General features: G+C 43.1%; 1 protein-coding gene across 2 annotated transcripts in view; it reads left to right on the top strand.

Moving 5' to 3' along the window:
• EFHC2 (EF-hand domain containing 2) overlaps window positions 1–18399 on the top strand; it is a 103012-nt gene that overhangs the window by 31944 nt on the left and 52669 nt on the right. For both annotated transcript variants that reach the window (XM_069761660.1, XM_069761661.1), the window contains exon 8: window positions 8413–8578. In XM_069761660.1, the coding sequence (XP_069617761.1) occupies window positions 8413–8578 (166 nt within the window). The remainder of the gene's footprint in view (window positions 1–8412; window positions 8579–18399) is intronic.

Here is an 18399-nt window from a genome sequence, read left to right as displayed (position 1 = left end):
CGTGGGCAGCCCTACGGCAGGTTTTTGTGGTACCATGTTCATTCCATTGGATGATAATGCATTTGATGGTGCTTCAGGGGATCATCATAGATTGGTTTATTTTTTTATAACCCAACCTTGACTTCTTATCAACAACTTTGTCCCTGACTTGTTTGGAGATCTCCTAGGTCTTCATGGTGTTATTTGGTTAATTAATGCAACTTAATTAATTACAATTAACAAATTAGTGCAACTTAATTAATGAGGATACAGCCTCTTTGGCTTTTCAAACCCGTGACACTTAGATTGCACACAAGTGGACTTCCTTGCACTAAACATGGGACTTATGAAGGTAATTGCTTCCACCAGAAATGCTTAGGGACTTCATAGCAAGAGGGCAAAATACATATGCCATGCCAATTTTTATTTGTTTTACCTCTTAAATTTAATTTTTGCCTCTTTTTTCTCACTTCGCCAACTTAGACTATTTAGTGCTGATGCATCAGACACAAATCAGTTAAAATAATATTTAAACACAGTTTGTAATGTAAAAAAATAGGTAAAGAGTCAAGGAGGGGGTGGGGAGTGGATTCCCTGTGTATATCTCTGTACCCATCTTTGAAAAACATTGATGACACATTAATCGTAAAATTGACAAACGAATGACACACTGATGGTATAAATGGACACATAGATGACACACTGATGGTAAAAACAGACCCTGTACACTAATGACACATTGATGGTAAACTCTGATCCAAAACACTGATGATATCAGTACTATTTTTTCATGTTAGTGTTTAAACATGGATCTTGTGAATCAGACTTAAAGAGTATTTGTTTGGCATACTTTTGGTTTGAATATTTTTTTTTTTACTTTATTAAAATGCATGGTTTACTACCACTTAAGTTTGTTGTGAATATAACTTTATGTTTGATTGTTAAAGGGAATCTGTCACCAGATTTTTGATACTCCATCTAAATACTAGCCCCTTTACCCCCGAGGGTGGTTTGCACGTTAATGACCGGGCCAATTTTTACAATTCTGACCACTGTCCCTTTATGAGGTTATAACTCTGGAATGCTTCAACGGATCCTGATGATTCTGACAATGTTTTCTCATGACATATTGTTCTTCATGATAGTGGTAAAATTTCTTTGATATTACCTGCGTTGAAATTTGGCAAAAATTTTGAACATATCACAATTTTCCAACTTTGAATTTTTATGCCCTTAAATCACAGAGATATGTCACACAAAATACTTAATAAATAACATTTCCCACATGTCTACTTTACATCAGCACAATTTTGGAACCAACATTGTTTTTTTGTTAGGGAGTTATAAGGGTTAAAAGTTGACCAGCGATTTCTCATTTTTACAACACCATTTTTTTAGGGACCACATCACATTTGAAGTCACTTTGAGGTGCCTATATGATAGAAAATACCCAAGTGTGACACCATTCTAAAATCTGCACATCTCAAGGTGCTCAAAACCACATTCAAGAAGTTTATTAACCCTTCAGGTGTTTCACAGGAATTTTTGGAATGTTGAAAAAAAAATGAACATTTAACTTTTTTTCCACAAAAAATTTACTTCAGCTCCAATTTATTTATTTTACCAAGGGTAACAGGAGAAATTGGACCTCATAACTTGTTGTAAAATTTGTCCTAAACACGTTGATATCCCATCTCTGTTTGGGCACATGGCAGAGCTCGGAAGGGAAGGAGCGCCATTTGACTTTTCAATGCAAAATTGACTGGAATTGAGATGGGATGCCATGTCGCGTTTTGAGAGCCCCTGATATGCCTAAACATTGACGCTCCCCACAAGTGACACCATTTTGGAAAGTAGACCCCCAAAGGAACTTATCTAGATGTGTTGTGAAAACTTTGAACCTCCAAGTGTTTCAATACAGTTTATAAGGCAGAGCCGTGAAAATAAAAATTCTTTTTTTTTTCACAAAAAGTATTTTTTAGCCCCTAGTTTTGTATTTTCCTAAGGGTAACAGGAGAAATCGGACCCAAAAAGTTGTTGTCCAATTTGTCCTGAGTACGCTGATACCCCATATGTGAGGGGAACCACCGTTTGGGCGCATGGCAGATCTCGGAAGGGAAAGCGCGCTGTTTGGAATGCAGACTTAGATGGATTGGTCTGCAAGCGTCACGTTGCATTTGCAGAGCCCCTGATGTACCTAAACAGTAGAAACCCCCACAAGTAACCCCATATTGGAAACTAGACCCCCCAAGGAATTTATCTAGATGTGTTGTGAGAACTTTGAACCCCAAAGTGTTTCACTACAGTTTATAATGCAGAGCCGTGAAAATAAAAAATCATTTTTTTCCCATACAAATTATTTTTTAGCCCCCAGTTTTGTATTTTCCCAAGGGTAACAGGATAAATTGGACTCCAAAAGTTGTTGTCCAATTTGTCCTGAGTACGCTGATACCCCATATGTTGGGGTAAACCCCTGTTTGGGCACACGGGAGAGCTCGGAAGGGAAGGAACACTGTTTTACTTTTTCAACGCAGAATTGGCTGGAATTGAGATCGGACGCCATGTCACATTTGGAGAGCCCCTGATGTGCCCGAACAGTGGAAACCCCCCAATTCTAACTGAAACCCTAATCCAAACACACCCCTAACCCTAATCCCAACCATAACCCTAACCACACCCTTAACCCTAATCCCAACCCTAATCCCAACCGTAAATGTAATCCAAAACCTAACTTTAGCCCCAACCCTAACATTAGCCCCAACCCTAACTTTAGCCCCAACCCCAACCCTAACTTTAGCCCCAACTCTAACCCTAACTTTAGCCTCAACCCTAACCCTAACTTTAGCCTCAACCCTAACCCTAATGGGAAAATGGAAATAAATACATTTTTTAAAATGTTATTATTTTTCCCTAACTAAGGGGGTGATGAAGGGGGGTTTGATTTACTTTTATAGCAGGTTTTTTAGCGGATTTATATGATTGGCAGCCGTCACACACTAAAAGACGCTTTTTATTGCAAAAAATAGTTTTTGCGTCTCCACATTTTAAGAGCTATAATTTTTCCATATTTTGGTCCACACAGTCATGTGAGGTCTTGTTTTTTGCAGGATGAGTTGACGTTTTTATTGGTACTATTTTCGGGCACATGACATTTTTTGATCGCTTTTTATTCCAATTTTTGTGAGGTAGAATGAACAAAAATCAGCTATTCATGAATTTCTTTTGGGGGGGAGGGCGCTTATACCGTTCCAGGTTTAGTAAAATTGATAAAGCAGTTTTATTCTTCAGGTCAGAATGATTACAGCGATACCTCATTTATATCTTTTTTATGTTTTGGCGCTTTTATACGATAAAAACTATTTTGTATAAAAAATAATTATTCTTGCATCGCTTTATTCTGAAGACTATAACTTTTTTATTTTTTTGTTGATGATGCTGTATGATGGCTTGTTTTTTGCGGGACAAGATGACATTTTCAGCGGTACCATGGTTATTTATATCCGTCTTTTTGATCGCGTGTTATTCAACTTTTTGTTTGGCGGTATGATAATAAAGCGTCATTTTTTTGTCTCGTTTTTTTTATTACATTGTGTTCACTGAAGGGGTTAACTAGTGGGACAGTTTTATAGGTTGGGTCGTTACAGACGCAGCGATACTAAATATGTGTACTTTTATTTTTATTTTTATTTAGATAAAGAAATGTATTTATTGGAACAATATTTTTTTTTCTTTATTTAGGATTTTTTTTAAAAACTTTTTTACATTGCCCCAGGGGGGACATCACATCATAGTGACAGATCGCTGATCTGACACTTTGCAGTGCACTGTGTCAGATTAGCGATCTGACAGGCATTGCAGTGAGGCTTCCTGGCGCCTGCTCTGAGCAGATGCTTGAAAGCCACCTCCCTGCAGCACCCAGAAGGCCCCCCACGGCCATTTTGGATCCGGGCCTGCAGGGAGCAGGAGGTAGGAGACCCTCAGAGCAACGCGATCACATCCGAAGGTCTCAGGGAAGCACGCAGGGAGTCCCCTCCCTGCGCGATGCTTCCCTGTGCCGCCGGAATGCTGCGATCATCTTTGATCGCTGTGTTCCATGGGTTAATGTGCCAGGAGCGGTCCGTGACCACTCCTGGCACATAGTGCCGGATGTCAGCTGAGATAGTCAGCTGACACTCGGCCCCAATCGGCCGCGCTCCCCCCGTCAGCGCGGCTGATCGGTGATGACGTACTATCCCGTTGGTGGTCATACGGGCCCATATCACCTCTACGGGATAGTACGTCAGATGTCAGAAAGGGTTTAAAAACTGATCATCACTTCCAAACAGAGACCAGGTGTGAACAGTTTATAAGGAAGCTGTAGGACACCTAGTGGATGGGAGATAAACCTGGATTAATGCTTCAGTACAGATAGGACTAGAAGGAGTTAATCGGCCATGACAGGTTGATTGTGAGCAGCTGTAGAGTTGGGAGAGATGGCTATTCTCCACTTCTGAGTGTGGTTCACTTTGTAAAATCAGACCTGTTTGTCTCACACATAGTTCTGTGTATGGAAGTGTGCAGATCTAACATAGTAACATAGTAACATAGTTATTAAGGTTGAAGGAAGACTTTAAGTCCACCTAGTTCAACCCATAGCCTAACCTAACATGCCCTAACATGTTGATCCAGAGGAAGGCAAAAAACCTCATGAAGCAAAGAGTAAGCTCCACATTGGGGAAAAAAATCCTTCCCGACTCCACATATGGCAATCAGACTAGTTCCTTGGATCAACACCCTAACAAGGAATCTAGTATATATAACCTGTAACATTATACTTTTCCAGAAAGGTATCCAGTCCCCTCTTAAATTTAAGTAATGAATCACTCATTACAACATCATACGGCAGAGAGTTCCATAGTCTCACTGCTCTTACAGTAAAGAATCCGTGTCTGTTATTATGCTTAAACCTTCTTTCCTCCAGACCTAGAGGATGCCCCCTTGTCCCTGTCTCTGGTCTATGATTATAAAGATCATCAGAAAGGTCTCTGTACTGTTCCCTCATATATTTATACATTAACATAAGATCACCCCTTAGTCTTCGTTTTTCCAAACTAAATAGCCCCAAGTGTAATAACCTATCTTGGTATTGCAGACCCCCAGTCCTCTAATAACCTTGGTCGCTCTTCTCTGCACCCGCTCTAGTTCAGCTATGTCTTTCTTATACATCGGAGACCAGAAATGTACATAGTATTCTAAGTATGGTCGAACTAGTGACTTGTATAGAGGTAAAATTATGTTCTCCTCATGAGCATCTATGCCTCTTTTAGTGCATCCCATTATTTTATTTGCCTTTGTAGCAGCTGCCTGACACTGGCCACTGAATATGAGTTTGTCGTCCACCCATACACCCAGGTCTTTTTCATTGACGGTTTTGCCCAGAGTTTTAGAATTAAGCACATAGTTATACATCTTATTACTTCTACCCAAGTGCATGACCTTACATTTATCCCCATTGAAGCTCATTTGCCATTTATCAGCCCAAGCTTCTAGTTTGCATAAATCATCCTGTAATATAAAATTGTCCTCCTCTGTATTGATTACCCTGCAGAGTTTAGTGTCATCTGCAAATATTGAAATTCTACTCTGAATGCCCCCTACAAGATCATTAATAAATATGTTAAAAAGAAGAGGACTCATTACTGACCCCTGTGGTACCCCACTGCTAACCGCGACCCAGTCCGAGTGTGCTCCATTAATAACCACCCTTTGTTTCCTATCCCTGAGCCGGCTCTCAACCCACTTGCACATATTTTCCCCTGTCCACATTATTCTCATTTTATGTATCAATCTTTTGTGTTGCACCGTATCAAAAGCTTTTGAAACGACTGCGTTCCCTTGGTCCAGTTCGGAACTTACCTCTTCATAGAAGCTGATCAGATTAGTCTGACATGAACGGTCCCTAGTAAACCCGTGCTGATACTGGGTCATGAGGTTATTCCTCTTCAGATACTCCAGTATAGCATCCCTTAGAATGCCCTCCAGGATTTTACCCACAGTAGAGGTTAAGTTTACTATAATTTCCGAGTTCAGTTTTTGTCCCCTTTTTGAATATTGGCACCACATTTGCTATACGCCAGTCCTGTGGTACAGACCCTGTTATTATGGAGTCTTTAAAGATTAAAAATAATGGTCTATCAATAATTGTACTTAATTCCTGCAGTACTCGAGGGTGTATCCCATCCGGGCCAAGAGATTTGTCAATTTTAGTGATTTTTAGACGCCGCCGCACTTCCTGCTGGGTTAAGCAGGTGACATTTAATGGGGAATTTTTGTTATCTCCTGGATTGCTTGCCTTTGCTAAAAAACTAAAAAGCTGGACTCTAAGTCAGGAGGGCTAACTAGCACTAATGTATGGACTTGTTACTTTATGTTTCACTTTGAGCTGGACAAAGGCTGTATTTAAGTTTTCCTGGGATGTGATTTATGTACAGAAATAAACCAGACGAACTTTAAATAGAAACGGTTCCTGTGATAGCTCATATCACTTCCAAGTGAGCAGCATTTTTAACAGGAGTAGCCACCTCGATATATAACTGACAAAGAAAGTTGCAGTCTGTAACGCTATAGCATGCAAATATGAAATATATGAAATGGGAATTGCATTACTGCTATAGAAAATAGGAAAAGCAGTAAAGCAATTCCAATTTCTAAATTTCATGTTTGCACGCTGTAGCGTTGCAGAGTGCAAATGTATTTGTTAGTTATGTATGGACATAGCTTCTCTTAGTATTCACCTGTTCACACCTACTCTCTGTTTGGTGGCAGTCTTTGATATTTGTATGCATAGGCACTCCACCCATCAGCCCTGCCAACCCATATAAATGTAGGCTATCAGCCCATGAGAGGAATCACATTAGGCTAGGTTCCCAGCAAAGGTGATTGCCTTGTCGTTGGCTGTTGGGCCTACATTAATTGGCAAATTTATGCACTAAGTATCTTTTTGTTTTTTTCTATTTTCTAGAGCAGTAATGCAATTCCCATTTCATATATTTCATCTTTTCATGCTATAGGGTTACAGAGTGCAACTTTATTTGTTAGGCCACGTTAACATGTTCAGTAATTGGTCAGTATATTACCTCAGTATTTGTAAGCCAAAACTAGGGTTGGGTGATAAATACAGAAGTGGTGACATGTTTGTTTCTATTATACTTTTCCTCTGATTGTTTCATTCCTGATTTTAGTTTACAAATACTGAAGCTGCCCTTAGTTTGACACGACATTTAACAGTAGTATGATTTAGGAGCAGAAACGCTGATTCTAGCAATGTGTCACTTACTGGGCTGCTTGCTGCAGTTTTGATAAAATCACTACTTTCTATGCAACTGAGCTCTGTTTAACCCTGCCCGCTCACTCTATTGATTTCTCAGTCTTCTGCCTAGGCGCAGTATACCCAGAAAGCTGCCAATTAGTGATGGGGAGGGATTATATAGAGCTCATGAATATGGATGACTACATGGTAGCAGGTTAAAATAGTGATTTTATCAAAACTACAGCACTACTAGTAAGTAACACATTGTTAGAATCAAGGTCTCTGTCTCTGCATTATGCTGCTCGCAAAAACCTGGAAACAAAGTCCTTTTAAATGATTTCACTGAAAAAGATTTTGGCCTTGTCAAGATGACTGCTGTAATACTCTAGCCATTCATATCTGCAAATTGGAGCTATAGCTCACTCTGTGTGCAGCTCCATGCACTTCTCTGCTTGAAGAACGGTGCAGGCGCTACCTGCCATTACATACACTGTTCTGGTGTGTAAAACAGCCCAAACCAAAGCAGTCAACATTTTTATTCACCTGAGATGAATGAAAAATCGTTCATGTGCAATATCGCAAAGGCTATAATTGGTCCTTGTTTGGTCCTTTGCACACTTTGGCAGGTCGCGGACCGTAAATACGTGCGTCCGAATATAACCTTATAATACAAGAAAACACTGTGATACAGAGTGTTTAAAATAACACTCCACTAGGGGGCATCATATCTCCATTTATTCCCTTCTACCATTTTTTTACACTTACAGATGTTTTCCATCCCCTGTTGTGGCGTTTTACATTACGGAAACTAATTTCCATAAATATAGTCTTATACATTAATTTTTCATACCCTGGATTAGAGAATGGCACAGTGGCTGTAAATCATAGACTGCAAACATTATCTGGAAATTAGAAGAGATTTGTTTTTCAAAGACATTAACACTTCATACTTTTTTTTTTTTCAAAATCTTCAAAATTGGCTTGGTGCCTTATTACAAATTTTACTTTCACGCGTTAGAAAAAAAGGCCTGTTTCTTCGAAATCTGGTAGTTGTGTTCTAATGGGTCATCATGATGCTACATACGTCCCACAAGATACCGTCCTAATATCCGATATAGTTAATTTATTTATTTTTTGGCTTTTAGAGGATTTTACACCTGTTCAATACAAAGTTTCTCAACATGCAAAGATCGAGAAGAAGATTCCACCTTACAATGGCTTTGGTTCCGAGGAAGACTCTCTTTGTTCATGTCTGGGACTCCTACCAAAACCACCACAGCGAGATTTCAAGATATTTATGGAAAAAGACAGGTATTTTTTGTCTTATCTTTAAGTTGTTATTGTTATAGTGTAGTCCCTGCTTAAACATCAGGGAACAGTCTTAAGTGTGAAGAATACGCGAATCCGTCAGCTACAGTGGCTTGTGAAAGTATTCACCCCCTTGGTATTATTCGTGTTTTTCTACTTCACAACTTGGAATTTCACTGTTTTTTTTTGAGGGTTTGCATCAATTAATGTAAAGAACACGCCATAACTGTGGAAATTTGGTTTTCTTTTTATTATGAAGCAAACAACAAATAGGACAAAAAACTGAAAATGTCACTGTGCATAACTATTCACCCCCTAAAGTGAGAACTTTTGTAGAGTCTCCTTTTGTTTCCATTTCAACTGCAACTCGCTTTGGATAAGTATATGAGTTTCTATATCTTGCCACTGGGATTTTTGCTCATTCCACAAGGCAAAACTGTTTCAGCACCTTCAAGTTAGATGGTTTTCCTCTTCAAGTCTGACCACAAATTCTCAATTGGGTTAAGGTTTGGGCTTTGACTAGGTCACCCAGAACATTTACACGTTTCCCCTTAAACCACTTGAATGTTGCTTTAGCAGTATTATTATTATTGTTATTATTTATTGTTATAGCGCCATTTACTCCATGTCGCTTTACATGTGAAAAGAGGTATACATAATAAAAAGCAAATACAATAATCTTAAACAATAAAAGTCACGACTGGTACAGGAGGAGAGAGGACCCTGCCCACGAGGACTCGCAATTTACAAGGGATGGGTGAGGATACAGTAGGTGAGGGTAGATATGGTATGCTTTGAATCCTTGTCTTGTTGGCAGGTGAATCTCCTTCCCAGTCTCAAATCACTGACACACTGAAACAGGTTTTGCTCAAGATTACCCCTTTATTTCCCACCATCCATCTTCCCCTCATCGTGGACCATTTCCCCTGTCCCTGCTCTGAAAAGCATTCCTACAGCATGATGCTGCCACCACCACCATGTTTCACTGTGGGGTGGTTTTCCTGGCGTGATGAACAGTGTTGGTTTAGCACCAAACATAGTGCGTACCTTTGTGGCGAAAAAGTTCAATTTTGGTATAATCTGACCACATCACCTTCCTCCATACATTTGGGAAGTCTCCCACATGTCTTTTGGCAAATTCAAAATGAGCCTTACAATTTTTTTGTGTAAGTAGAGGTTTTTTCTGCCCACTCTTCCATAAAGGCCACCTCTATAGAGTGTGTGACTTATTGTAGTTGTATAGACAGATACTACACTCTCGGCTTGGGAACTCTGCAGATATTTCAGGGTTTTTTTTATCTTGATGCTGCCTGTCTGATTAATACCCTCCATTCCCAGGCTGAGAGTTTTGGTGGGCTCCATTTCTAGGCAGGTTTGTTGTGGTACTATGTTTTTTCCATTCAATGATAATGGATTTGATGGTGCTCCAAGGGATCATCAGAGATTGGGATATTTTTTTTTATAACCCAACCCTGACTTTTACTTCTCGCCAAACAACTTTGTCCCTGACTTCTTTGTAGATTTCTTTGTCTTCATGGTGTTGTTTGGTTAGTGATGCCTCTTGCTAAATGGTGTTGCAGCCTCTGTCACCTTTCAGATAAGGTGTGTATGTGTGTGTATATTCTGACAGACCCCAAGATATTTAGATTGCACAAAAGTGGATTTCTTTTCACTAAGCATGTGACATATGAAAGTAATTGCTTGCACCAGATAGCAAGTGAATACATATGCACATGCCAAGTCTTAGTTGTTTGATCCCATAAATTTAATGTATGCCTATTTTGTTCTCACTTCCCTTCACAATCTTAGACTATTTAGTGCTCATGCATCATAAACTAATCAGATTACAAAAATATTTAAACATGTGTTGTAATGTAAAAGGCCATGCCAGAGCCGTAGTCGTGGCTGAAGTTAACTGATCACACATGCCCTGGCCCCCAATTACATACAAACACTGTCCCTTCTGCAGCATACCTTTCTTTCACCGTCTGTTCCATCTGGGTCCCATAAGGTTGGCTGAAGTTCCGCTGCTTCCCATTGAACAATAAGAGACAGAGTCCTTTTCCAACTTAAAATGATGAACTTTACTATTTGTTTGTCTCAGCATATTCCAGTCAGTTACATCATTAGCATTAGGTTCCAAGCAGTTCTCCGCTCTCCCTACACTTTCTCCTACGTCCTGCAGTACAGTACGGGGACATACCGCCTCTTGCGATAATGCAGCGTACTCCCTGTGCAAACTCAATACACCTGAGAATTCCTCTGTCCGATTCGCCCCTGTACAAAAGGCATCAGTCCAAGCAATGATCTGCCATGTGGTGAGCAACCTGTGTCCCTGTACTGTTCACGGACCACTTCTCTAGCTTCTGTCCTGATCTGTGGTAATGCTGCTGCCTCAGCTGTACTTCTGTCCGTCCGGACTCTGAATGTCTGGGTACCTTGCTTAACGTTACGGAGCTGTCATTGTGCGGTCCCGGGCATTAAGCCCCAGGTGAGCGACCTGTGTACCTGTACTATTCACCGATTACTTCTCTAGCTTCTGTCCTGAACTGTGGTAATGCTGCTACTTCAGTGGTACTTCTGTCCATCCAGACTCTGAATGACTGGGTACCTTGCTTAACATTGCGCAGCTGTCATTGTGCAGTCCCGGGCATTAAGCCCCGTGGGACTATCTGGGCACTAAGGCCCTCCTGAACTGTTCAGCTCCCAGGCTCTAACTAGCTAAAAACAGGAAGTCACTTTTACTTAACACAGACAACCCCTCCTACATGACTATATACAATGTAGTGCCCCATCTAGTGTCTGATAATAGGTCCTACACTTGCCTTATACTACAATACCCAAAATGGTAAATATGTACATAGCAGCATAACCAGTTTACACATTTAAAGGAGTTGGAAAGTGACACCCCTTTACATTCCCCTTCCTTTAACAATGGTCGTCCCTGACCATTTACCAAAACTTTAATAATTACAACAATTACTCCACTCAGAAAGATAAAACGAGATAGATTAAAACTGCGCAAAATCAATGAACCAGAGTCTTGTCTCCCTTAATAGGTACCTGGAAACAGTCCTTCCATTAGCACCGCTAGTTACCCAAATCCAACGTATTTATAGGGGTATGACCTTTCCATAAGTTCAACAGTTCTTTAAGGGAGGCGTCCCCCCTCCATTTATGTATTGCACTGTCTTGTGTGCCACATGTGCGCTGCCTGGTCATAGAGCACAGTCTGTTGCTGCAGCCGCACCCGGTACATCAGTCCAAGGACCCTTCTTTTCCATAGTATTGGAGTTCCTGCTTTCCAGCAGAAAGGGCGCAACAGGTGCAACAAAACTTAACCAACAACTCAATGTACTTCACTGACCATACCGGCTGCATTACTCCCACTTCAGGGAGTGCTATCAGGGCTCACTTGCCCGCAGGGATGCAGAACTGTCCCATGAGTTCCTTAGCTGCAACAAGCACAACTTTATTTATCAGTTACCAAGTTCTCGCATTTCAACGGCATGTATCCTGTGCCGCTCCATCAGGGTAGTTCCACACCCTCGTTCAAGCTGAAGGGGACTCTGCAGCAGCAGAGTCCGTAGGTTGCAAGGATACAGCAGAAGCAGAGCTGGACTGGGAGGTGGACAGAATACAGGGGACCGACCTAGCCTGGTCCAGGCCTGCATACAGTCCCAGGTCATCATCCTCTGAGCAGAGGGTCACTGCCACCGCATAGTATCCCCTAGGACAGTCTTCTTTTATAAAGGAGACCCAATCCCCTTCAGGGGTCTCACGAATTTTATTGAGGCGGCATTTACATAAATTTTGTTGTTGGCTCCCGACTCACGGATGAAGCCGAAACCCCTTCCCACCTCTGTATATACAAGCTGGCCACGAGTACAGCAAACTGCGATAGCACTCTCTCCATGTCGGTGCAATTCAACACTTATCTGTCTCTCTCGCTGCTTCTTCTTTTCAATGATCCCAGCAATCCAGGCCGACTGCCTGGGAGATTGGACTGGGCCCATCATGGCCTGATAAGAAGGGCCCAGCACTGTACTTGTACTGGATGTGAGCTGGCTCTCCCGCTCTGGACAGCAGCAGAATGGATCAATGAGCTCAGAAAGTGGAGGGACAGTCTGGCCTGATGGAGTGGAGGGCCGTGGTAGGGACCAACCGTCTGGGGTCAAGGGCCAAGGTGCACTCACCGCTGTTGACGGCAGTGATCCATCCTGCGATTGGTGGATCCTGCTGATGAAGTCCCGGCTGGACGTTCACTTCCAGTCTAGGCTCCTCCAGGGCTGTCATTGATCCCCATGCTGTGGAGGGAAGTATTCCAGACAAGGTGGTTCTGGTCTCCGCTGCTGTCCTGACTCCCGAAGACAGGCTCCCGATCAAGAAAACGTTGAGGCTCCATTTCCCGCTGATGCTCCAACTCCGCGTGACGTGGCTCAGGATCCCCTGGATGACGCTCTGGCTCCGGCAGCCGCCGGCAGGTCTTTTCCGCAGGTAACGGGGATGTTTCCACAGTGTTATCTCTCTGTCGCCCGGGTTGGGCCCTCTTTTCCTCCTGCCGCCATTTTCATTCAATGCGGCCTACGCCCCCGCAGTGACAAGCGCAGGAGTGATGCATCACTGCCGATGCTGTGTCTCGTAACGACACCACGCAGCTGCAGCCAGGATTTTCTTGCGGGCCCCACCTGTTCCACGGTGGGGTCAATTCCATCCTTTCCACCCATTTTCTAGTAGCATGCTCCGGGGGCGAGTCCTCCTTCTTTGACACACCCACCATGGGCGAGGCAAGGGACATGATGGGACAGATTTTCACGCCATCACTAGGGAGCCACGCCCACGAAGGATGAAGTCACAGCTGCCGTTCTCCTGGTTGGTGCCAAAGTCCACAATCTTTATAGCCGTCATCTTTTCCATCACCACATCAGTCGCATTCAGGGTTTTAGACATGTCCATAGTATCAGTCACATCCAGTATTTGAGTAACATTCACAATATCTTCATCTTCACTCTTTCTGGTAGCATCAATAACATCTTCCGTGATATTCCTACGCTGCACAGTTGTAGGATCCTGCCGCACTATGCCAAGTGTAAAAGGCCAGGCCAGAGCCATAGTCATGACTGAGGTTAACTGATCACATGTGCCCTGGCCCCCAATTACATGCAAACAATGTCCCTTCTGCAGCATACCTTTTGTTTCATCCTCTGTACCATCTGGGTCCCATCGAGTTGGCTGAAGTTCCGCTGCTTCCCGTTGAGCAATAAGAGACAGAGTCCTTTTCCAACTTAAAATGATGAACTTTACTATTTGTTTGTCTCAGCATATTCCAGTCAGTTACATCATTAGCATTAGGTTCTAAGCAGTTCACATTCTCCGTTCTCCCTACAATTTCTCACACGTCCTGCGGTACATTACGGGGACATACCGCCTCTTGCAATAGTGCATCGTACTCCTTGTGTGATCTCAATACACCTGAGTATTCCTCCGTTTGTTTGGCCTGGTACAAAAGGCATCAGCCCAAGCAATGATCTGCCACATGGTGAGCGACCTGTGTCATGATCCCAATGGCAGGGGATCACAAAAATGACAAGCACAGATACAAACAAGCTCTAGGGCGATGGAACCTGAGCTGACCGCGACCCTAAACCTAACACACAAATAAAAGTAGCCGGGGAACGTGCCTACGATGATCCTAGACGTCTCGCTCCAGCCGAAGATCTAACTTCCCCTATCAGAAGAAACACAGACCTCTCTTGCCTCCAGAGAAATACCCCACAGCAAATAGCAGCCCCCCACATATAATGACGGTGAAATGAGAGGAAAGCACATACGTAGTATGAAAACAGTTTCAGCAAAATGAGGCCCGCTAAAGCTAGATAGCAGAGGATACAAAAGTGAACTGCGCGGTCAGCGAAAAACCCTTCAAAAAACCATCCTGAAATTACTTGAACTCATGTGCCAACTCATGGTACATGAAAAGCAATTTCAGCCCACTAGAGCAACCAGCAGCAGACAATCACATATCTGCAGGCTGGACTAAAAACCAAATTAAGCAAAACACAAAACAGGAATATCCAAACTTAGCTTGTCCAGAAGGTTCTAGGAGCAGGGAGCAGAGGTAACAAGACACACTGCATACATTGATAACCGGCGAGGAAATGCCAGCAAAGCCAGGTTAAATAGGAAACTCCCATATGCTGATGGAACAGGTGGAACCCAGAAACCCAGGAAAGACAAGTCACCCAGTACCATCAGTAACCACCAGAGGGAGCCCAAAAACAGAACTCACAACAGTACCCCCCCCTTGAGGAGGGGTCACCGAACCCTCACGAGAACCACCAGGGCGACCAGGATGAGCCCTATGAAAAGCGCGAACCAAATCCTCAGCATGAACATCCGAGGCAACCACCCAAGAATTATCCTCCTGACCATAACCCTTCCACTTGACCAAATACTGGAGTTTCCGTCTGGAAACACGAGAATCCAAGATCTTCTCCACAACATACTCCAATTCTCCCTCCACCAGCACTGGAGCAGGAGGCTCAAGCGAAGGAACAACAGGTACCTCATACTTCCGCAACAACGACCGATGGAACACATTATGAATAGCAAACGATGCCGGGAGATCCAAACGAAACGACACAGGGTTAAGAATTTCCAAGATCCTATAGGGACCGATGAACCGAGGCTTGAACTTAGGAGAAGAGACCTTCATAGGAACAAAACGAGAAGACAACCACACCAAGTCACCAACAAGAAGTCGAGGACCCACGCGGCGACGGCGATTAGCAAACTGCTGAGCCTTCTCCTGGGACAACTTCAAATTGTCCACCACATGACTCCAAATCCGATGCAACCTATCCACCACCATGTCCACTCCAGGACAATCAGAAGGTTCCACCTGACCAGAGGAAAAACGAGGATGAAACCCCGAATTACAAAAGAAAGGAGAAACCAAGGTAGCAGAACTAGCCCGATTATTAAGGGCAAACTCGGCCAGCGGCAAAAAGGTAACCCAGTCATCCTGATCAGCAGAAACAAAACACCTTAAATAAGTTTCCAAGGTCTGATTAGTTCGTTCAGTCTGGCCATTCATCTGAGGATGGAATGCAGACGAAAAGGACAAATCAATGCCCATCTTAGCACAGAACGTCCGCCAAAATCTAGACACAAACTGGGATCCCCTGTCAGAAACGATGTTCTCAGGAATCCCATGCAAACGAACCACATTCTGAAAAAACAGAGGGACCAACTCAGAGGAGGAAGGCAACTTAGGCAAGGGTACCAGATGAACCATTTTAGAAAAGCGATCACACACAACCCAGATGACGGACATTTTTTGAGAGACAGGGAGATCCGAAATAAAGTCCATGGAAATGTGCGTCCAAGGCCTCTTCGGGATAGGCAAAGGTGACAACAATCCACTGGCCCGAGAACAGCAAGGCTTAGCCCGAGCGCAAACCTCACAAGACTGCACAAAAGAACGCACATCCCTCGACAAGGAAGGCCACCAAAAAGACCTGGCCACCAAGTCTCTAGTACCAAATATTCCAGGATGACCTGCCAACGCAGAAGAATGGACCTCGGAGATGACTCTACTGGTCCAATTATCCGGAACAAACAGTCTCTCAGGCGGACAACGATCAGGTTTACCCGCCTGAAACTCCTGCAAAGCACGTCGCAAGTCTGGGGAGACAGCAGACAAAATCACCCCATCCCTAAGGATACCAGAGGGCTCAGAATTTCCAAGGGAGTCAGGCACAAAACTCCTAGAAAGAGCATCCGCCTTCACATTCTTTGAACCTGGCAGGTATGAAACCACAAAATTGAAACGAGAGAAAAACAGTGACCAACGAGCCTGTCTAGGATTCAGACGCCTGGCAGACTCAAGGTAAATCAAATTTTTGTGATCAGTCAAGACCACCACACGATGTCTAGCACCCTCTAGCCAATGACGCCACTCCTCAAATGCCCACTTCATGGCCAAAAGTTCCCGATTACCAACATCATAATTCCGCTCAGCCGGCGAAAACTTTCTAGAAAAAAACGCGCATGGCTTCATCACTGAGCCATCGGAGCTTCTCTGTGACAAAACCGCCCCCGCTCCAATCTCGGAAGCATCAACCTCAACCTGAAAAGGGAGCAAAACATCTGGCTGACGCAACACAGGAGCAGAAGAAAACCGGCGCTTAAGTTCCTGAAAGGCCTCCACAGCCGCAGGAGACCAATTAGCAACATCAGCACCCTTCTTAGTCAAATCCGTCAAAGGCTTAACAACACTAGAAAAATTAGTTATAAAACGACGATAGAAATTAGCAAAGCCCAAGAACTTCTGTAGACTCTTAAGAGATGTAGGCTGCGTCCAGTCACAAATAGCCTGAACCTTGACGGGATCCATCTCAATAGTAGAAGGGGAAAAAATATACCCCAAGAAAGAAATCTTCTGGACTCCAAAGAGACACTTTGAGCCTTTTACAAACAAGGAATTGGCCCGCAGGACCTGAAACACCTTCCTGACCTGCTGAACATGAGACTCCCAGTCATCAGAAAAAACCAAAATATCATCCAAATACACAATCATAAATTTATCCAGATATTCACGGAAAATATCGTGCATAAAGGACTGGAAGACTGAAGGAGCATTAGAAAGTCCAAAAGGCATTACCAAATACTCAAAATGGCCCTCAGGCGTATTAAATGCGGTTTTCCACTCATCACCTTGCTTTATTCGTATAAGATTATACGCACCCCGAAGATCAATCTTAGTGAACCATTTAGCCCCCTTAATGCGAGCAAACAAATCAGTCAACAATGGCAAAGGATACTGATATTTTACGGTAATCTTATTCAAAAGACGATAATCTATACAAGGCCTCAAGGAACCATCTTTTTTGGCCACGAAAAAAAAACCTGCTCCCAAAGGGGACAAAGATGGACGGATATGTCCCTTTTCCAAGGACTCCTTAACATAATCCCGCATAGCAGTATGCTCTGGCACTGACAGATTGAACAAACGACCTTTAGGAAATTTACTGCCTGGAATTAAATTTATAGCACAATCGCAATCCCTGTGAGGAGGAAGCGAACTGAGCTTAGGCTCCTCAAAAACATCCCGATAATCAGACAAAAACACAGGAATCTCAGAAGGAATAGATGAAGCGATAGAAATCGGAGGTGCATCATCATGAACCCCCTGACAACCCCAGCTTAACACAGACATTGATTTCCAGTCAAGGACTGGATTATGAGTTTGTAACCATGGCAGACCAAGTACTAGAACATCATGCAAATTATACAGTACCAGGAAGCGAATCACCTCCTGATGAACGGGAGTCATACGCATGGTCACTTGTGTCCAGTACTGAGGTTTATTCATAGCCAAAGGTGTAGAGTCAATTCCCTTCAAAGGAATAGGGACTTCCAGAGGCTCCAGACTAAACCCACAGCGATTGGCAAATGACCAATCCATAAGACTCAGGGCAGCGCCTGAATCCACATAGGCATCGACGGAAATGGATGATAATGAACAAATCAGAGTCACAGACAGAATGAACTTAGACTGTAAAGTACTAATGGCAACAGACTTATCAACCTTTTTTGTGCGTTTAGAGCATGCTGATATAACATGAGCTGAAACACCACAATAAAAGCACAACCCTTTTTTCCGCCTATACTTTTGCCGTTCACTTCTGGACTGAATTCTATCACATTGCATTATCTCAGGTGACGGTTCAGACGACACCGCCAAATGATGCACAGGTTTGCGCTCCCGTAAACGCCGATCAATCTGAACAGCCATAGTCATAGACTCATTCAGACCAGCA

The sequence above is a fragment of the Ranitomeya imitator genome, chromosome 3 (genome assembly GCF_032444005.1).
Source record: "Ranitomeya imitator isolate aRanImi1 chromosome 3, aRanImi1.pri, whole genome shotgun sequence".
Taxonomy (NCBI): Eukaryota; Metazoa; Chordata; class Amphibia; order Anura; family Dendrobatidae; genus Ranitomeya; species Ranitomeya imitator.
The sequence above is the reverse complement of the archived record's forward strand: the minus strand, read 5'-3'. Positions and strand labels throughout refer to the sequence as shown.